Source organism: Harpia harpyja, chromosome 11 (genome assembly GCF_026419915.1).
Source record: "Harpia harpyja isolate bHarHar1 chromosome 11, bHarHar1 primary haplotype, whole genome shotgun sequence".
Classification (NCBI taxonomy): domain Eukaryota; kingdom Metazoa; phylum Chordata; class Aves; order Accipitriformes; family Accipitridae; genus Harpia; species Harpia harpyja.
This window is the reverse complement of record NC_068950.1, coordinates 1,940,238-1,962,714: the sequence shown is the minus strand read 5'-3', so window position 1 is coordinate 1,962,714 and position 22,477 is coordinate 1,940,238. Positions and strand designations below refer to the sequence as shown.

Sequence of the window (22,477 nt, the reverse complement as noted above, 5' to 3'; positions counted from 1 at the left end):
ACCTGAAAGCCTCATGGGTCCTCCCCACACAGAACCAAGAGGACTTTATGAATATTTGTAACCTCTCCAATACATTTTGGTTTGGGAACTAAATTGAAAGTACCACAAATGTCATTCTAAGACAGAAAGACTGAATTAAAGTGATGTTTCTTATTTTATTGAAAACAAGGAGCTTGCACTTAATTTCTAACTTCAAACAGAGGTTTTGAATAAGCTCTGCATGAAGGCTTCAGGCAACTTCTGTTATTCCTGGGAAGAATTTTCCATCCCTAGTAGCAAGATGTAATTTAAAATAAAAGTTTGGGGTTTTTTTAATATTCAAATGCACAATAATGATTCAACCACTCAGAGGCGATTTCCAAAGGAAATCTGTGCGCTTGCAGACGTTGCCATTACTATGCATCCTTCTCCGTGGGCTCATTCTGTCTCCACAAGCACACATCTGAGTCTCTGGTACACAGTCTGAGTCTGCCAGATCTCACAGATCCTCTTTGAGTTGAGCATTCCCTTAATGTGCTCTTCAGAGAAGTGGAACTTTTGTAATGAACTTAGCATGGCTACGTTCCTAGAAGTCAGGGCTTCCCTGAGCTCTATGTGCACAAGCAGAGAGAATATCCAAGGATCCTGCTATAGGACATTCTGTATGATCTGCTTTTTAACTTAAATCACATGCAAAATGCAGATTAATGTAAAGTGTCTCTTGCAGGTCATTACAAAACACAACAAAATTCCCAGTTGCCCTAGAATAAATGTTTTCCTTAAAAAAACTTCCCTACTCAGGAGGGGAACTGGGGAAAAATCTAAGACTGAACATTTACACAGTTAAGCTTCAAGTTTCATATGAAACTACAAGATCCCTGAACATTGCTTTTAGGCTTCAGTAGAGGCAGCTGAAATGTTAACCTTCCTCCTCATTCCCTTCTGCAAAACAGAATTTTCATAGGAGTCTAGAAAGCATACGAGTCCAGAAAATATAATTAAAATTACTTACCTGCTCTTCTCTGCTGACATGATGAAAAAGGACAAGAGAGGCAGAGGAGAAAAACCAATGCTAGAGCTGAAATCATCTTTGAATCTTCAGGCAGTGTGGATGTATGGGCTTCTCTTGCGACGAATTTTTAACCTGCAGGTTTGCCTCTGCTCCCCATTAGTGTCTGTGGTTTGCTATTTATGAAGTCGCATTCCTTCCTCTGAAGTTCTTATTCTCTGATGCTGGACGAGGGGTGGACGTCATTTCTGGCTGCTAGTCCACAGAGAACGTTACAAAAGTAAACAATATGAGAAACTCATCAGGAGAGTAGTTTAATTTTTTTTTTAGACCGGCTTGCACCAAAATAGGTCAGAAAATTCCAGAATTAAATGGATTCTTTTTGGATTAGGGGTTTTATTTCTTCTTCATGGACACAGGATAGACAGATGATTCATAGCCCTATCCCTCATAGATTTTCCTTCTAAAGCTGCTCACAGGATCACAAAAGCTATGAGACATCTGGACTTCACTAGGGTTTCAGAAAAGGCTCTTTAAACTCCCAAAAGACAGTTTCACCACTCACGCTTGGGGTAGAACTATTGAATCATCTTCCAACTCCAGAGAGGAGCCACACATCCTATTTTGGAGAGGGATCGGGCAAATATACTAGCCCTTAGAGGCTGATGTTCTTATTAGCCCCCACACAGGCTTGCCTAAAGGAAGGATGCAGTGCAGAAGTGACGGCATAAAAGGAAGGTAGACTTTGCTGTTTCTTGTCTGTGAAGGAATGAGTCTCAATCCAGCATTTTCCATCAGTCAGTCTCAATCCAGCACTTTCCATCAGAAGACAGAGAGCAGATTGAGAAATCCATCTAGAGCAGCCAAAGAAAATCTGCCCAAAGAAAATCTTAAAGCTACTACATCAAGGAAATTGCAAGTTAAACTGTGACCTGTAAAAAAGGTTAGTCTGAAGAACAGTGAAATTCTTGATCACACATTCTCACTGTTTGATTGTGAAATCTGTCAGTATGTTGATCATACAACACCCTTGGGGACACAGACAGGAAAGCCCCAGGAAACAGTAGCTCAGTCTTTATAGCAGCAGGATCCTTGGGCATTTACATAAAAGATTTTTTTCTCATTTTGACCTCAGACCTCCTGTGTTCAAGAAAAAACTCCCCATCCCTGTGGCTGTGCACAATTCTTGAAGGTAACTGGGTGCAGTCTTGCAGGCACTGGTGAGCATGCATGTTCACTAAAGTAAGCAAATAAATATTACTAGTTCTATAATACAGGAATACTGCAGCAGACAGATTTTACACTTTCTTGCGCCAAGCAAATTTATACTGAAAATAAAGTTAATTTGCATGTGTAACCTAGGTGGCATTTGTATAATTCTGCTTGTCTGGCGCACATGCCATCTCATGTTACACACAGCAAATGACTTTTTGCTGTCAACCCACAGGTAAATCAGCTTTGAAGGTTTGATACTTGTGGTTTAGCCAAAACTCAGAACAACTGAGTTGCCCAGGTTTTAGCATTTCTGGGTCCTTCTGGACCAATCAAAACCATGGCAACTGATTATTAAAGATAAAATACACTGTTTTTTCCAGTGATGTTCTGGGAAATATTATTTACAATTTTTATTTTATAGCAGCAAATGGGGAGTGAATGAAAAATGCCCTTTCACCCACTCCACAGAGACCAAGTCTTTCACCTGAAACAGTGATAGTTGATCTCCGTCGAGCTTATGTTTGAGGGTGCTGTTGTCAAGAGGTGAGAGAGGCATTCAGACTTTGCAGACTGCTCAGTCCAGCACCCTGCTAGATGGCAAGCAAGGAAGCCCATTAGTACCTGTTATGATAGTGGAGAGTTTTAAGGGAAAAGCACGTTACTTCAACAGAAGCCTGGTAGGTCATTAAAAAAGGAAGGTTCTTGCCAACTATTTAGAAAAAATCTATTTTTTTCAAGTAGGGACAAGTAATAAAACTCCAGAAAGAAAGAGATGTAACTCACATGGAATGAAGAGTGGACAAGGGTCACTTGTGAGGTCACCTCGGAAACAACTGACATCAGATTTGCTTTGTGTGGAGAAATATATGTCCATATAGAATGATGAGACAATCAAAATCCTAGTACTACAAAAAAGAAATTAAAAGAAAATACAAGGCAAATAAAATATGTATGAGAAATAATGATGTTTTCTGCTACCTAAGCAAACTACTACTCAATGATATCAGGACAAACCCACATGAAAAACACCCTTAAAGTCAGACACCTAATAAAAAAGTTGCTTGAAAGTCCAGTATCCAGCTAACTGGATACTTCTGTGCTTCTAAGTTTTCAGGGGCCAAAAAACCCCCAGTTTTTGAGAAGAGATAGTAGGCTGACTAGAAACAGCCATTTTTGAGACCATGTGAAATTGGCTTGTAAAACAATGTGACTCCCAGCCAGCAAAGGAGAGGTGTTTGTATCTAGGAAGAGCTCTCAAAGACTATCAGGAAGAGTCCTGCTTCCTCTGTACAGAGTTCAGGATTTTTCTGAACACTTTCAGCTGCCCAGAATCACATGCCCTTTTATAATACTATAAACTGGTGATCACGCCATACATAAAATTCACTATATTTTCTAATATGCCTATTATTTAACATCCAAATTAACTAATCAAAACCATATTATAGAGAAGTTAGATAATTTTCTTTGTTTTTAGTATGGCCTGAAGAAACTCAAATAACTGACATTAAAAAGAAGAAATCTCCCAAGCTCCTGGAGTCACTGCAAAGGACAAAAGGAAAAGAGTGAACCCCTCTCTTCTGAAGAATAATTTGTATGGACAAGCTGCAAGTCACCAAAGTATTTAAAGCATACAGGGCTACCAGCAGTGAACCTGGATCTCTTCACAGGAAGATGTACTGGTTTTGGCTGGGATAGAGTTAATTTTCTTCATAGTAGCTGGTATGAGGCTATGTTTTGGATCTGTGCTGAAAACAGTGTTGATAATACAGAGATGTTTTCCTTATTGCGGAGCAGTGCTTGCACAGAGTCAAGGCCTTTTCTGCTTCTCACCCCACTGGCAAGCAGGCTGGGGGTGCACAAGGAGCTGGGAAGGGACTCAGCCGGGACAGCTGACCCCAACTGACCCAAGGGATATTCCATCCTATACGATGTCATGCTCAGCATATAAAGCTGGGCGAAGAAGAAGAAAGGGGGGGGACGTTCGGAGTGATGGCGTTTGTCTTCCCAAGTCATCGTTACGCGTGATGGAGCCCTGCTTTCCTGGAGATGGCTGAACACCCGCCTGCCAATGGGAAGTGGTGAATGAATTCCTTGTTTTGCTTTGCTTGCGTGTGCGGCTTTTGCTTTACCTGTTAAACTGTCCTTACCTCAACCCATGAGTTTTCTTGCTTTTACTCTTCCGATTCTTTCCCCCATCCCACCGGGGGGAAGTGAGCGAGCGGCTGCATGGGGCTGAGCTGCTGGCTCGGGTTAAACCATGACGGAAGAGAAAAAAGAGAACTTTGGTAGTGATGATCTGCAAGTACATCAATGTCTCTGTTCTCTGCAAAAGAATCATTAATAATGAATTTATTAGTGGAGGCTGGAGAGTATACTGAACTGGCTCACATGGAGCACATGTTACTTGTAAGTAACTTTGCAGTTAGCTGTGGTGTTAACAGCACAAGAGGAAAACTGAGCAGGTACTTAGAAGATGCAAGTTCTCAAACTCAGTAAAGTCAGGAATGTTCACTGCTGAGAAATGACATTCACTTCCCTCAGCAACAATTAGTGTAGGACAGCATGGTGACAGAATAGTGCTTATTATTGCTTACTTATTCTAAATGAAATGAACCAAAGCATATTAAATCTGCATTACACCAATTTTAAATATTTGAACAAACAAGTCTTCTACATATTAAGGCAGCGATAAATATGTCTTTACATTCTTCTAGAAACCCAAAGCCATTTCTCTTTAGTCTGCAACAGTTTCTGGGATAATTTCTATTCATTGACAGTAGCTAAATAACTGTACAAATTAAAATGTACCTAGTTTCTACAGAGCTTTCTTAGGTTGAGCAAGATGTGGTGTCTCCACAGGGTGAGGTCATTCCTACCTTTATTTTCCTTGGACTCATTTTATACCTTTCTATATTCAGATCTGAGGGCTAGAAATCCCTGTAAATCACCACTCTAATGCAGCTTAAACACATAGTAGCAGATCAGAAACTGTTTGGTCATGGCTTGGTTATTTCTGGGTGCCTCTGTCTGTTTAAAAAGGGCAAATTCAGAAGTAGCTGATATATATGAACTTGTTATTATCTGATGGGGAAACACCTTCCACATTTGTCAATATCATTTTTTAAGCATTACTGATCAAAAAAAAAAAAAAAAAAAAAAGTGAGCAGCAGATAGTGTTTATTTAGGCTTCAGTGTAAAAGTGTTTTTGCACTCTGTGCAGTGCCAGGTTAGTTACACCTTTTTCCCTGTCGGGAGTTGACATCACAAATGAAACCAGCACACAAACAAACAACAAAAAGAAAAGCTCATACAAGTTTAAAGTTTAAATATTTTCCATCTCTGTGTTTTTAACTAATCTTTGCCAAGTGAAGGACAAAAGTCAGAAGGAAAAAGTTATTTTTCAGTCTTGTAAGGTCAAGTTCTAAAAATAAGTGAAAAACATCTACACCCTCTGAAATGGTATGCTAAGTGTTTTACAATGGTTCTTATATATTTATGGTCATAAAACCCCAAATTATATAAAACATGACCAGTAAGGATTTCAAAAAACATCTCCTCCTTTTCCTCCCAATACAGGATCAATAGTACCAATGGCACTCTTCACAAAGACTTCTCTACCCTGTTCTTAAATGCTTCCAACGATGGAGATTCCACAACCACCCCAGGCAGCCTTCCAATGCTTTATATTCCCACTTTTAGAAAATGTTTCCGAGGGATGCTATTTAAGTGCATTGCTGCTTTTCTTATTCACCATAGACTCAAAGAGCAGATTAGCCCCTTCTTTGAACTAGCACTACATATTTGAAAACTTGAATGTCAATTCTATACTTTCGTAAAAAAGCCTGGTAATGTATGCAGCTTCCAGGTTTTATACAACCGATACAGAAACGTGGAGATGAAAAATGATCATAGTCATTGCAGACTGTCAACAGTTAGTCAGTTCTGAGATAAATAAAAGTCTTGAAGTCTCAACTAACTCTTAATCAGTCATGATTTTTGTTAATTGTCACAATACATAAACTATCTATGACTCAGAAGATACATTATCTATTGTGGTGAACTGCTAGATTACAACTGAAGTTGAACCAACCCAGCATATTTCACTCATGAGTAGATCAGTAAGAAGCCCAATACATCAGAATTTCACAGCAGTTTTTTTCAGCTTGTACTTATTTTGAATGCTATTGTCTAACATTTGCAAATTCCAAAGATACACACTGTGAAAAGGACTGGACACTGAAGTCTGAGGCCCAGCAGCCAGCAGAATCTTCAGTCTTGTCCTACCTTTCTACTATGTGCTTCCAGACAAAACAAAAACCTACTTTCAAAAGTTTGCAAAACATAATTTTACAGCTTGATTATGTACAAATACTTATTTCCTCCGTTGCTAAAACACAATCTCAACAAACTGGATTCCTAAATGATCTACTTAGAGCTATTTGCAGTCCTGAGGTAACAAAGTTTAGGTATCAATGCTTTATGGAAGACAGATTCATTATTTGACATAAACACCTAGAGCGATGCAAATATTAGACACAAAATCCATCAGGTAAGAACATCCCCATCCGCTCCCCGTATGCATCATTCATTGCAAGATGGAATAAATAGGTTGTGGTTTGTTACATGTTTGAAGAGTTACGGCTTGCTGCAATCTGTTTTATGTCTCTAACTTCAAATTCCTCAGGAAAGCAAGGCCGTGAAGGTCACTGAAGACTTATTATAAGTACTTTTAATGTTTTTATCATTTAATCAATGGCAAAATGCAATGACAGAGAATCAAGCCTGCAAAATATAATAAATGGGCATGGCTCCATTGTGCACTATGCTAACTTTATCATTCGTTCTTCTTGTTGTTTTCTACCCTACTAATGGAATTTGACTAATGTCAGTAAAGCCATTTACATGTGCTAAAAAAAAGTCACATAACTCACTGTCGCAATAGGCAGAATGACATAACGCTGGGCCACCACCACAGTGTCACAGCAATTGGCACACTGTGACAGGGACGTCTCCTGGGAGGAAGCTACTGCCTTATACCACAGAAAGTGGGGCCTTCCTTGAAGTAAGAGTGGAGTTCCAGGAGGGTCAACTTCCCACTTGTTGCTTCAACACTATTAGAAATTAGAAACACTAATAGACTTTTTTATTTTCTGCATATGAAAGGCTGACTTTCAAGGGAACATCAGGTTTTACCCTAAACATTTTCTCAGAGTTTTGAATGCAACAAACCAAAACCACCATAATGTTGGTGTATAAAAATAGCTGCAAAATGGTTTCTGAAAAAAGGCGCAGAGATGCCTTCCAATGTCTGAGGGAGGAATCCCACAAAAAAGAGACTGATGAGCCGAGAACACATTCAAACCTTGTTTTATCCTCAGGTCCTAACCCCCAACCAAAAATAGTAACCAGAACCAGTATGACCTGAGTAGGGGTTTTCCAATATTTTTGGCTGTTGAATAGCCAACACAACAAATGCACACTTACTAAGTAGGAGACATTTGTAAGCCATCAAACACATATCAAGAAATTGCAGACTTTACCGCCTCCTTTATATTTTTTTTTTTTTTTCAGTTCAGTGAATGCTGGGGTAGGGGGAAAAGAAAGGTGCTAGTCTGCAAATTTCTAAGTGTGTCAGTAGGACAGATTCCCTGTGCCTCTGGACCTGACCTAGGAAGCTACCAGTAAGAGTCCGAAGCGCTCCTGTCCTACAAGGTTTTTTGGGTTTTGATCTCTCTAATGAGACTCCAAACAAGATAACCAATTTGTACCAACCATGAGAGTGCTAAATGGCCTGACTTTTCATTGCCACATTACTCTTCTGAGGAAGAAAGAATCCTGCTCTACAGACATGGAACTGAATCACTCAGAAGCTAAGCAGCTTGCGCTAGGTCACACCATGCAAGTAAATTGAACCTGGAAACCCAAAGCTCATGCCAGCACTGTAATAACTAAACTGTCTTTCTTCTCTGAAGAAGGGGAATCTTCATTCACAAACATTGGCAGGAAAAGATACTAAAAAAAAAAATGCACAGGCGCATTCATCTAAAATAAGTGATACTACATATTGTCTGGGCAGCCTTACCACCACTGTAAGTGGCTGATCTTCCTGGAAGTGACATATTCTGCCCACATTGGCTGAGAAAACACACGATGACATAGGAACTCTGAGGAGCATCAGCAAGAAAAGCTGTACTTTTACAACAGAAGTAAATATCAAACAACTATAGCCCCGCAACAAATAAAAAGTGTCTAAGCGCACAGCAAGAACACTGAAGTTCAGTTTCATCACAAATGTGATACTGAACTTCCAATACTCAGAGAGCAGCAGGAAGCATGAATGAGGCTAACCTAGACTGTTCAGGTAGTAGATTACTTGGTTACCAGTAGTTCCATCCAGGGAGTCTACTCAGGAACAGCAGGAGACAAGGCCAGTGACAGGACTGGTGACAAAGCCATAATACAGGTCCAAGGTCTATCCAGAGACAGGGCTACAAGATCACCCTGAACGTTGTCCTTCATTTAAAATACGGTCCAGAACTTCCCAGTGGCTTGCTGAGTTTTGATAATCTAATTTGTTGTCTCCAGAAAAGTCAGCACTGTCAAATGTTCCGCACTCCTGGGTCCCAAACTGATAATCCTACCCCTTCCAAAATGCCTGAGACATTGTGTCAACATAATCCTGTCTGAAGAGAACTTAGACACCTGGAACTAAAATGCTTTTTGCAAAACTGAGGGCAGGAGGCCAATCAAAGGACCCACAAATTTCGTATCGGCCCTCATTCAGTTTTGCTTTACCCCTCATTTCAGCCTGCCAAAGACAAACTATGACAAATAGAAGCCCAAGGGGCTGAAAAGCAGTGGCATGTGTAGATCAAGAAGAGCTGTCTCCCATCCTTCCCCTCCTCTCAAGCAGCTCACTATAATGAGGCTTACAGATGGGGGTGTACAATGCTGCCAGAGCTCCTTCTCCCCACCGCCACCCTGCTCAAAACTATTCCCAAGCATATGTTGTAATCATACACCCAGGAGGGTTATTAAAACCTTACAGGAAACATCTCACATTTTTTCCTTTACTATTCATGCCATTTTCTATTAGGGACAATAAAGATTTCTAACACTGGATTAAGCTCATTTGCAACAATGAGCTACTATAGCTCCAGGAGCCAGCGGGAGCTCAGACTCATTGAGGGATCTGGGAATAATTAACTGAATTGTACTGGAAAAAAGGAGAAGACTGAAGGCTGTTTTGACCAAGAGGGATGCAAACTGACGCGATGGTTAAGCCATCACGTCTTGGTGGGAATTATTGTTGGGACTATCATTAATGCTTAGAGTATGCAGTTTTCTTCAGAAAAACTGCTTTGGCCATAGTCTCCCTTTTTGGTTTTTGCTACTAGAAGACACCTCCCAGAGTCATAATGACAATAACACAGTTTTACTGATTGCTTTCACTCGTTGCTCAGTATGTACTAAGTCACTTCCCAAAACTCTTAGGGATGGCAAACCTTAAAAACAGAAGCTCTTCTAAGCAGACTGGCTTTTCTTCTCCCCTAAATGATGTATATAATTCATCTCCGTGGTCAAATTTTCTTATTGTGTAATCCAGGGGTCTTCAGCAGGAGTGTAAACAGGAATTGTCTCATTACAGAGGGGACTGGAAGTGCTTAGTGCTCTGAGATCACACATGTAGGTGGGCAGACAGCACGTACACTTTTTAATAGTCTAGGGACCTCTTTTAGGGAGCATTGACTTGGATTTGATCATGTACGAAGACTTATTAACTCAAAAGAAACATCTGGCATTGACCCCTTCATAGGCAGAATACTGAACCTGAGGGACCCTGGAAATCTACTCTGATATGTTGCTGGAGCTGTCTGCACATGATTAATTCAGTAGCTATACATAAATGCACATACTGTGTATGAATAATACTATTTCTGTATCATATATACAAGTATGACATAGATGGGTATTTGCTGTCCTCAAATTACTGCCTTCGACCCACAAGTTGGCACATACCATTAGCCTTTTGACATGCAGCTTCAAAAAAAGATCAAGTTTCCATCATGCCTTTCAGCAAGGAAGATCCCAAGGAACTTGACAATCTATTCATACCTAATACCACCAGAACATAGACACCTTTGGGACAGAGAGCACAGCCAAATACATAACAGAGTGCAGAACAGCAGAAAAAAAGGGAAATATTTGGCTTGGGACTCCAGAGAAAACCTTGCTTTTTATAGAGAGAGCCAAGGAATGGTTAGCATCCATTCATGGGAGACAGAACTGTGCTTTCTATGGTCACATCCCAAAGGCCCACAGAGAAAATGTGAACTTCACAGTTTATTCTGCCTCAGAAGTATGAAGTGGTAAGTTACCTTTCCCAACAAGCTGGACCAGTAATTCTAATAACTGTGTTCAGACAGATCACAAAGCTGTCCTTTCTGTGGACATCTCAAGGGAACATTGAGAAATTTTCCATGCCAGAAGTTATATTAAGAAAACCTGTTCAGGTCTCCTGGATACATGCAGCAAAAAGCTGTAGTTTTTTAATAAGTGTTGATTCAAGATTAATGATAGTTCTCTTGACATTTCCTCTCTTACTGACTGCAACAGGGGCCATTTTTTTTCCTTCCCATTTGCTCTTTCTCACATAACCTCTCCATAGCAATTAGCTCTACTGCTTACACTTAAAAAAACCCCACCAAAAACCAGAAGGAAGTTATCTAGTGTGATTTAACAGCTGGAAATAAGCAAAACCAGCACCAAGCAATCAGGTCTTTTCAGGACACCAGCAATCAAAAGACCACTGTTGAGGTACTCTGTAAAAATGTAATTTGCAGTCAGCTGTTTGCAGGAGACATAAACCTTTTCACTCTTGAAAATTAGAGTTAACTTGTACGAAGAGAAAGAAAGGATAGGTCACACTGTATTAATCCCCCCTCACATCTTCACTGGCTATGGGGATGAGGTCAGAAGCCTGACCGTTGCTTTCTCCAGACTCAACTCTTCAAAATACTGGATGGGACAGAAAAGGGGGAAAAGAAGTTGATCAGTAAATGCAATACTCTTTGTCTCATCTCAGAAGAGGCTACACACTTAAGTTCAGTTTTAATATGGGTAGTTTAAGACTTGAATGCAGAAATATGACTTTTTCTTACACAAGGGAAACGAGGGGAAAAGCCTTTATGAATTACAATGAAAATTCTTCAAGTGTAGGCGCTTTCTTCGATTGTTGTGGAATCAGGATGACTAGGAGACTCATGGAGGGCACAAAGAATAGAGGGATATAGGAAGCACCAGCAGATTGTCAAGGCTGTTCTCGAAAGTCTCATTATCCATACATAAAATGAGAATCTTGACTATGAAAACAGAAAATGGGTTTATTATTATAGCAGAGCCTTAGTATTCCACAAAAATCATTCTTCCTCTTGTGATGGTGGTAGAGCAGAACACTCTCTCAATCTTTTTTGCTTATAGCCCACTTCAACTGATTAATAACTTTTGTTACATTTCGAGCAAACAAGAATGAATCTTCTTCCTGGAAACTGCCTTTTATGCCTTCATTAATTGTTCCCAAAATCTTGACCACAAAGGGATGCCAGCTCCTCAAGGATGAGCAGAGAATGACAATCCCAGTGTCTTCTAGACAGACCCCATCATATCACAAGGCAGTATATTCTCCACACTGCTGTCCCCCTTCCAGTGTTTGCCTGAGGCGTTCCATAGGCTTTCTGTCAAAGATAATTACGGCTGTCATAGGAATGAATAGACAAAGATGTTCACAGGGCCCACGCTCTGGGGGTGGGGAAGGACAGGTATCGTCCTCAGAAGCAGGAGCACTTTGTCTCTCTCAAAAGAGAGATGTCATACAATACGAAAGATGAATTTTCAAACAGAAATAATAGCACAGAGCCAGGCAGCTGAGCCCTCATTCACGTTTGGTTAGATAACAATGTTAAATACTCAGTTATTCTCACGCAGAAGTATCTCCCTACTCAGGCCTGAAAGCACACAGGTACGACTCTGAAATGTTATCCGAGTTGCAGCTTTTGCAATGCTAAAGGGAACGTCTGTGCTACCTGGTCCAGACTATTAGAAAGTTATTAACAGGTGCAAGTCAAAAGAATCAATTCAAGAGGCCTATTAGCCTTAGACAGTTTCATTTGTGAAACTGCTTGTTTCACCAACCTCATGGATTGTAGAAACAAAGAAGCCACTGGCTACTAAATGCGTGCTTTTCCTGGCACACATACTGTCAGTTCATCTTATTGTACATCTCTTTTCACATGCACATTTTATTTTCATAAGCTTTGAGACATTACAGATTACTGGCTTTATCCGAAAATTGTGTTTCTTTGTACATCATTTATAAACTCAGAGGAAAATTCAACATCATCCAGACTATGGGTTGTTTTTTATTTCACCCCTAGAGAAATGGAAAAATGGCATGTACAAAGGCTCACAAGTGGTGGGAAGCTCTCCAGAAAGATGGAGTCTGGAGACTAATCCAAACCTCTTGAGTTTTCAAGAAAATATCAGACCAGAAATCTCACAGGAATGAACTGGCTCTGGAGATTTCTGGCAATTCCTTCTCCTGACCCCACCCAAAGCTGAAAAACAGCCACAAAAGCAAATTTACTCTTTTTCACAATAATTTTCAGTATCACGGTCTGTGTAAAGATCCAGAATAAGTCCTTGCTTCATCTAAACTGCTCTTCCCATCCAAAGGTTGCAAGGGCACATGTGTAGCCTAACTGTGATGGTCACACAATTGCTCTAATTTTAATTCCACATGGAAACTAGAAGTTTGATCCTCTGTATTTTCGCAATGCTTCCTTCAATAAAGGCCAATTGCTTTTGGCTAGCACAGCAGTCAGTTTCTTCCATTAACCTTTATTCAAGCCAAAACACTTTGGGTGTAAGCGACATTGAGTTCCTGAGACAATGACGGCCAGAGAAATACCTATAATGAGAGTGGAATCCAAGAGCTATCCCTAAACTCCAGCTGCCTTGTCTCTCCTTGACATCTTTTCAGTCTTTGAATGCTTTCTGCACAAGCCATTACACCCTTCAACACTTCTTCCAGGAAAGCGCTCACAATTCCAGGAACCCCACGCCTCAGGTGCATAAATAGCAATGACAAAAGCAACTTTCTACTGGCAAGGCAGGAGACAATGTTGAAATTTTGAGTCTCTATACACAAATGCAGTAAAGGCTACCATGAAGGCCAATATTTCCCAAGGAAATCAAATATCAATGCATGGTTTGGATAGGAGATCTTCTGGAAAGAGTAATGAACATGTCTAACCCTGTATACTCAGCAAAATCTGATCTCACAGCCTGAGATCATTTGCTGGCTTCAAGTCACATCTGGGAGTTACTCCTAACACAGCGGGAAGAGAAGTTGTTCCTAGGGAGATCCAAGTTCCACTTCTAAATCTCCCTATAAAACAGGAGCTTTTGCCATTTAGTACTGCAGGTGCCCCCTCCCTTTCTTTTTCTTTTTTTTTTTTTTTTTTTCAGATGAGGTTTGTGGTGGCCTCTAGCGGAATATGGAACAAATGGTATAAAAAGGGAAAAAAGGAGCAAGGCATGTGTAGCCTCCTACAAAGCTGACCAGGCCTTCAGCTATTCATAGCTGAATTCAGTGGGAATTTGTTTAAAACTATATGTACTTGCTAGTAAAGGTCTAATGTCTATATCCTAGCCTAAGTGATCCATCAATTCAGACCACTTGCAGCACCATAATGAGTCACCCTATAAAGAAAAAACCTGTAATAACACAGTTTTTAAATTATATTTTTGATGTTTCCTGATGTTCATGAAGTTGTCAAGTCCACAAGAATAATAAATACCCCTTGTTTTGTTTCAGCCTTTCTGCTTCCTCAGTAAAGGAGGTAGATGCAGGTTGTAACTGGATTTGTTTTGAGCCCTAAGAGAACAGTTCAAGATCAGTCTGGGATCACAGGAACAATTCAGGCTGTTCCAGTGCTCCAGCTAGCCCAAGATTTGGCTTCTGACTTCAAGACACATGGACAGATCACGAGTGAATACACTATTTGACTAGCGTTATAATGCCTTCCTCCCCTCCATTTCCTAGTAAGCCCTCACGCTCACAGAAAATACTGGTTTATTTATCCTGCCACTCCTCAGGATTATTCTAATATGGCTTTTCCATCATGACCTTGCATGCTTTGGACTTTCCACAAGCTCTTTATTACACAGTGCAACTTCTCCTGCTGTAGAAGTTCTTCTGCATCTTGGCTAGTGGCCCTCTGTTGCTCTTGATCCAAAGGAATTCATTGCCCAATGTTTAACATTACTTTTTTGTTTAAATGACATCATTACTAAAGCGCTGTTTAGAATTACTGCTCTCCAGACCTCTTTCACATCCCTTTTGCAATCACCTCCTCCAGCAGTCATATACTGATCTGCTGCCAGGAAGGTGGTCTAATATTTTAGCGTCTTGTCTGAGATTGGAACACCACTTACTTGCCAGCAAGCTTCCCATAGCACCTTTGCTCTGTCTTCATACTAACACTGAAATAAAGGCCGTAGGATCTAGTTCAACAACATTTCATTTTCTTAATAACATTTGCTAACAACTACATAAAAAAATTTCTGTGTTCTGGGTTTCCTCTGTATGACATAAGGCTCAAGGATTTCTGGACCAGAATTGAGAAGCCATTTGAAAACTTCTGTTTGATCATAAATCAAGCTCAGTAATTACCTTTTTAGTAAAAACAGCCCCAGTTCACAGTTTCCAGACTCCACGATGGGTTCATAGTGTTGCCATGGGCCTTGCTCAGGGTCCAGGAATTCAAGCAGACTCCACTTTCATTATGGCACCTGTAGCAGCTTCTGCAACGTGAATCTCAAACGGCACCACTTGATAATTGCTGGTCTGCGTGACACTGGAGGGAAGAGCGTGGAAGGACTCCTTATCTCTCTATCTTTTTATAGCTCTTCCAGCACCTTTCCATTTATTTACTCGCTGTCACACTGGCTGCCTTCCACAGTGGGAACTCCGCCTCCTCACATAGCACATGGAAAAGCCAAAAGCAAAGGCTAGCTGGGCAGTTAATTTGGAAGTGCTGTTGAAAGCCTGGCAGTAGAAGGCAGATTGGATCAGGTCCAGAGAAGGTCCAGAGGTGTTGCCATCAGGGTGCTGCTGCTCCCAAGGCAGGTCAGTGGGTCTTAAATTGTCCAGTCTGAGGAAGTCTCAGTAACCAGGACCACCAGGTTGGGGTGAGACAATCGCTCCTGACTTAGCAGCTGAGGAGCAGGCTATGAAACTGTACTGAGAAAGGGAAAACCCTTAGCAAAGGAACTACATGCAACACTCCTTCACATCAATCTGGTAGCGGTAAACCTTGTTTCAAGCAAGTAGGGGCAAATCCCCTGTATTTTAAGCCCACTGTCTTTAGGAAGCAGGTGGTATAATCAACCGAAACGTTCGCTCTCAGGAGTACTGTTAAAATCCGGGACCCCACTGTTCTCTTGATCTTTTCATATGCTGTTTGATGAAATTCCACCAGTGGCCTGGGTACATTTCCAAGGAACTCATGACTTCTGGGAAGGCATTACAAAGCTACACTGTAACCATTCATGACCTGTGTTCAGTACTGGCTTGGTTCCTCCTCAAATCCACAACATTCTGCAAAGAAAACATTCTTTCCACTTCAAGTAAGCTTCTCCATCCTGAAACCAGTCTGGTTCAGGCACCCAACCTCTTCTTGCCCTGCACTCACCCCCAGACATCAGAAATACAGGCTTTCTAATGGAAGGGCTTCCATGATGGCAAAACAACTGCAACACCTAATACATTTGGTCTCCCTCAATTCTAGATCTGGGTTTTTTTCAGGCAAGAAATAAAGGAAAAGCAACTGTTAATATTACTAGCCTTACCTATAGCTGCTGCTAGGAAAGTATGAAAGTTCTTACACTCATTGTTTTCTGAAACTTTAAGATCTGCAATGAAAAGATAAAGCTTAGCTGGTGAACTCTGCGTTTCACATCAAAAGGAACTGAGATGTCCATGAAAAAGTCAGAGAGGATAATTCTTGAGAGCTGGAGACCAGAAAACTAAATGATTCATATTTCAGGACAAAGACCTTCTCGGATGCAGGTGTTTAGTCCAGCAAGAATCTGAACCACTCCTGTAAGTCATGTAGCCACATTAAATGGCTAAACACACATTCTTACATGTGTGTTTAGATAGCCCCCCCCCAAGCAAAACCCAAAGGGCAACACACCTAATTATTGGATTGCTTACATTATTTCATTTTTAAGACAAGTGCCAAATTAACAGACTTCTCCCACAGCAGGAAGAAGGATTTACTTGGAAGGATTTACTTTATATGTAGAGAATGTAAGTATGTTATTCACTTAAACAAAAAGCAAAGAAAAAGACAGGGTGGGACTCAAAAAATACTGTTTTTCAAATTTGTTCTCTTAAGATACTCTTTACAAAAACAACCTCATATTTAACCCTGTGCATGCTACCTTCCCCAAAAGTTAAAAACATGTCTGTAAAGCAGTAATGCTTTAAGAAAGCAAGCTGTTACCACATTGGAAGTCGTGTTGCTAAAACTTAGATTATTTATAAATTTAAATGTGACACCAGGGATAACCTGAAAATTCACCACTCTTTTATTTTCTCCACTAAAACAGAGGGAGGAACACCAGTCCACAAGAGTCAAACACACATCAAAACCCTTTGCAAAGTACTGGATTTTACATTATACCGAAATAACCTCACTGCTTCTCCATCTGCCTCGGGTAACTGCCAGAAATTAAAACAAAGAAATATGTAAACTCTTTGTAGTCAATCAAGAGCTTCAAAATTTGTTTTTAAGCTCAGATACAACTACCTCTGTTTTGAAGTCCCATTTAAAGAAATGTTGATGCCCCTTTAGAAATGGAATATTTTTAACAAGTCTGCTCCTTCCAGAACTCCTACCAAAGACAGATTTAATAGGGAACAGATACTCTCAAATATCTGCTTCAATATATCCATCAATTCCAGCAATTTTTTTTCTGGGATTTTAGAAAGTATGCCTTTTTGCTAGTGATCTTTAACTTCTGTGGCCAGTTAGAGAAGTAGATCACTTCATGTAGTACTTTTGCAACCAAAAACCTGCAGAAAGCCAAAAGCTCTGTTCATAAAAAGATTTTTCCCCTACATTAGTTCCTTGAATTCAGATTCTGTGCTAACGTGGCATTGTTTCAGATGAACACACACTTCAGCTATTTTCAAGGAGTGGGAGTTAGAAAGGATTTCAATACATTTTTGGAGGGAAGGATTTCAAATTTTATACTGAAATGAAGTATTTTTAATTAGTATTTTAATATTAAGTTACCTTTTCACAGTTTATTAGCTTTTTAGTATCCACTTAGCTTAGACAGTGAAAGAAAACTGGTTTATAGCACAGAGTTTACAGCTAGTTTCATTTACTGGCTTTCAAATATTGCGATTATCTTTTTATGTCACTCATCACCTTAATATCTAAATACCTTGTTCATTCAAGATCACTGAAGAAATGTCAAGATCTTCTCCTCCTTTTCCTTCATTGTTTTAAGTTACCTACCCATGACTTGTTTCAGGAACACTTTTTATAGCCACAGTTGAACCTGCAGGTAAATCAGTTGAAACAGAAATATTACACAATTTGCTGAAGGATAAAAGCATTGAGATTCCCTTGATAATGAGTAATAGCCCTTTTCTGTGAATCTTCTATAGTATGTTACTCGTACTCCTGAAATCAAAGTTGGGTTGCATTTACTGTTGCACTTAGATTTCTGGCACCTTAGAGAAATTCTTACATTTACACAATAATACTTTTCTCACATGCTTTTAGCTTGTGAAAACATTCTGTGTATTAAAGGGCTTTTTAAAAATGACCGTTCAATCTAGTACCACTTGACAGAGATCTTTTAATGTGATCTTAAAATACCTGTCACATAAATTTAGGCATTAAGACTGAAGTCCATAAAGCTGTAATTAAAAAAAAAAAAAAGTCTTTATTTCCACCTTACTCAGAACAGCCCTTTCTCACAGTATTATTGTTCAGATCCCAGAAAGCAGCATGCCCAACTAGTGATGCCTCTGTCTCACCATAGCTGGAAGTACAGATTTACTGATATTAGGGATTAATAGACTGCACATCCTTAAACATACATGTTGCATTACTTTAAATCTAGTGCATATTAGGACTGTGCTTTTTTTAAAATTCCACAAGAGCCCAATAAACACTTCAATATTTACTTAAGGGGATTTTATGGTCCTCTTAATTCATAAAGGCATTTATATGAGCTCTGATCTTACGACATTTGCATCATCAGCCATTAATTTGTGAAAATTAAATAAACAAAAATAGCTCCATAACCTTCTCCACATGCCTACTAAATGCTGCAATATTTGTTTGTCCAATAGCTAGAGATGGAACAAAAATACAGCCAGCCCAACCGCTCCCTGTCCCGACACTACTACAGACATTCCAATAGGAAAAAGCTGAGGAAAGATTATAAAGTTCTGGGAAAAGATCCATTTTAGCTATTAATGCTTATTATCACATTTTCTAAGGTCTATAAAGCTTTTTAAGTTTATATGGGATGAAGGAAGCTATAGAAATGTTATGATCCCAGAAGATCTTCCTAAACAAAAGGAAAATGTATGTTGCTATGAAGCTGCATCAAGCTGTTCTTTTTTTTTCCAGAGCTGCATTAGCTTTCCTTCTATGTCCCTCTTGTGGTAACTGAGAAGAACTGTAACATCTGCAATGGAATACCTAATTCGTAGCCTTCAAAAATTTTTGCTTTGTTGCTGCGTTTTTGGCGCATTTTTTTCAATAAAAAAATTTATTTCATTGAAATAGTATAGTGGGGAATAGTTTTTCTTTAAAAAAAAACAACAACGGGTATTCTTTGCTCTTCCATTTACTAGTACTCAGGCTAGGTAAACTAGGTAAAATTGTATGGAATTTTCATTTGAAGATTTGTTTTAAGGAAGAGGCAACAAAAGGAAAAACAGAGAGACAGAAAATGAAGAACTTTTACAACAGTATGAGCTACCTGAACATTAAACAAGAAAAGAAGAAACAGAGATGTGAAGTGACAGAGCAGATAAGAAAGTTATGCATAATAAATTTACTGATTGCATTTATTGTTCTATAATATGTTAATGTATTGCTAACCACAGTACTTATTATATAGATACACCACCATCAGATGTGTAATGTGTGAGCATTCCTTAAGCATTCTTTGCCAAAACGATCTGATCTCTGCTTCATACTCATTTTCCCCTAACCTGAATTGTTTTATCCCAGGATAAAAATACACATTTTTTTTTATCCAGCCCTGTCATTTGAAGTAGCAGTTTTGCAAAGATTCCTCAGACTCAGTTTGATTGGCTCTGAACCCCCCACGTCATGATGACACTTTCTAGCACTATCTCCATGGCTTGGAGTTTGCAGAGACCAATCAGTTTATTCCTTTCCATAACAGCTTGTTTTCAGCCCTCTCTTGTGCAGTCCTGAGTGGAGGATGTTATCAGATCCCAGTGCTAGTGTGTCTTGGAATTGAAATGAGTTTCAAGGAAAGTCCTCTGGCAAAGCCAATTACTTTGAGTCAGGACTGTGCTATTTCTACCAACACCTAAACTGCTGTATGCATCAGTTTTACACTTACAATCATCAGGAACCTTCATTATCACCCCTTCAAGATAATCACCCTAAACTTTTTAGCTCATGGAAGCAAGCAGAAAGCATGCTTTTAAAAATTAAATTCACCCACATTTGTTCTCTTGGATAGCTTCTTATGGCTAAGTATGTCCTGCGAATTCTAGCTTCTAACTATGCATAAAAATGGTAAAGCAGCAACATTTTCAGAGAATGTGTTCCAGTTTTCTGAAGTGTTACCTTTTTAAATTTCATATTGGATGCACAACAGTAAAGACCAATGAGTCAGAGTGCCATCCCTCTGCATTAGCCCAGATTTAAAAGAGAAAACTTTCACGAAACATGGCTTACACAAAAAATATTGTCTAGGAGCTTTGCAGTGTAGCCTGCATATGTGCCTCCATGTTTATCTTTAGAAGCACCAAAGCAGTCCACAGAGTTTCCAGCATGCAGTGAACTACAATTAAGCAATAGTATCATGAAATTCAAATGTACCCTCTTCACAAGTCATGCTTCTATACTGGTATAAAGACTATTTGCAGTCTGCATTTTTAAACACTGTAACCGGGAGCCCAATGGTCACAACTAATCACCGGTTTGATCCCTCATCAAAATATATCAAAGTGGACTGCAGGTTCTCCACACCCGATTCACTCTGGTTCTACTTTTGCCTTGTGTGACAGGGGAGCAGGCCATCCCGTGTGGTGGGGGATCTCCTTGCAGCCCTCCAGCTTCAGCACCTCAGACAGCAGCACCATCTTGTCCGTGAACACGGCCAACGGTCCTTGGTGCCCCCATATCAGAAGACCAATTTACCTTCTGATGGCATAGCGAGCTAATGACCTGCAATTTTCAGCGAGTTTTCCAAACAACTTCTCTTTAAAAGCATTGTTATTTTCTGTATTATGTAGGGGACAGGGAAAGAAATCCAGCAGCGCATCAAAGCTTTGATCGGTTTCCAGAACTTCTGAGGATTCTGTAAACCAGCCAAATGTTGCAAGCACATTCTGTTTATTAATAAATAAGTGTTCATACCAAGCAGCCTACCTGGTTTTATAAATCTCTTCTTCAATTCCGCTTTCATCCTCAAGTAGAAATTCATATTTTCTCACAGTTATGCTTTTCTCTGAACTACAAAGCAGTTAATTTCCAGTTTGTTTTAAGAAAGCACCAGTTAAGTTCATCCGTGGATGATTTCCAACCAAAATTCCGGTGGGTTTTAATTCAATTGTGTTTCACCCTTAGGAACCAAGAGTCTCAACATTAGAACTGTCTTGTAAAACTGAAGAACTTCTGTACGGGTATACACTGACTTATCTTGATGTCACCATGCTAAACTGGAGCTGATGTGACAGTCATAATTCAACAATCAATTTTGCATTCTGCCTTTTGATTTTAGTGGCTTGTTGGGTTAACCTACTTTAATCTGAATCCTGAATTAGGATACATTTATGATAAACTATTGGTACAGTCTATTCTTTCTAGAGGCTTAAAGCTAAAGATTAATTCTAACAGTCTGTAGGCAGAAGCGCTGACTCCTGTATTCTCTTTACTCTTTCTTTCCCTTCCTTGGTGCACAATATTCCTAGGACAAGAATGCTTTTCAATCTTCATCTAGATCTTTTCAGCCTAACAGCTGCAAATCTGGTACATGCTGTTTCAGTTCCAGGCTTTATCCTACACCAAAAGGAAGAATAAAATTAAAGTTACTTATAAAAGAAGATACATATTTGCATCTTATAGTTGAAGGCTTTAGTAGGGATGAGGGACTGAGTACCTAGCCTTTCGTATCAATGTTTTTTACAACACACAGAAGTTATCTTAAAAGAGATTTGTCGTGTGCTAGCTAATAAAAGGATGCTGAAATGAGGGCACCCAAATCCAAAACTTTCTGTTTATGTATGGGTAGAAACATGTGTCATTCACCTTCCTTGACCTTGGAGAATCTCCACGGCCAACTCCACTACCCTCACCTCATAGCAACTCAGCTTTCTGACTATCACGCCATTATATTAGGTATTACAGGTATAATAGGTATTACAGCTAGAGCAGGTATTACTATAATACCAGATCCTTCTTAATCAACATGTCTGTCTCAAAACACTTCAAGCCCCTGCATAACTCCCTTACCCAAGCTACATCCCTGTGAGAACCTACACACTCATTTCAAACAGGAACGTGAGGCAGGCAGGCCACAGAACCAGCGGCTGCAGCTCCAGGCTCACAGCAGGCACAGGGGGATAAAGGCCCCCCCGTTGCCCCCACAGGGGCAACCACCACCGCGCCTCCCCTCACACGAACCTGGTACCACCGCAGGGCTCCCACCACCACCACAGAGGCCGCAGCTCCCACAGAGCCCATCCATCGCCCGAGCCCCCCCCCCGCCCATCGCCTCCACAAGGGTCGACAACCACCACAGCCCCTCTCCTCCCTCCAACCGCCCCAGGGCCCTTCGCCACCACAAGTGCCGAACCGCCACCTCAGGGCCGAACCGCCACCTCAGCCCGCCACCGCCTCCACAGCCCGCCCTTCCTCCTCATCTCGAAGACCCATTGGCTGGCACAGCAGTCAGTCAGAAGCAGGCTCCGCC

The 22,477-nt window shown here is 40.2% G+C and overlaps 1 protein-coding gene across 1 annotated transcript in view; it reads right to left on the bottom strand.

Moving 5' to 3' along the window:
- The window catches only part of COMP (cartilage oligomeric matrix protein), a 37,381-nt gene extending 15,168 nt beyond the window's left edge, over positions 1-22,213 (bottom strand). The window contains exons 1-6 of the mRNA XM_052802314.1: positions 20,935-22,213; positions 17,726-17,842; positions 14,940-15,123; positions 2,987-3,108; positions 2,688-2,793; positions 992-1,243 (exon numbers count right to left, since the gene is read on the bottom strand). Coding sequence (XP_052658274.1) covers positions 992-1,067 — 76 coding nt within the window. The 5' untranslated portion in view covers positions 1,068-1,243; positions 2,688-2,793; positions 2,987-3,108; ... (1 more) ...; positions 17,726-17,842; positions 20,935-22,213. The remainder of the gene's footprint in view (positions 1-991; positions 1,244-2,687; positions 2,794-2,986; positions 3,109-14,939; positions 15,124-17,725; positions 17,843-20,934) is intronic.
- Positions 22,214-22,477: the final 264 nt, after the last annotated feature.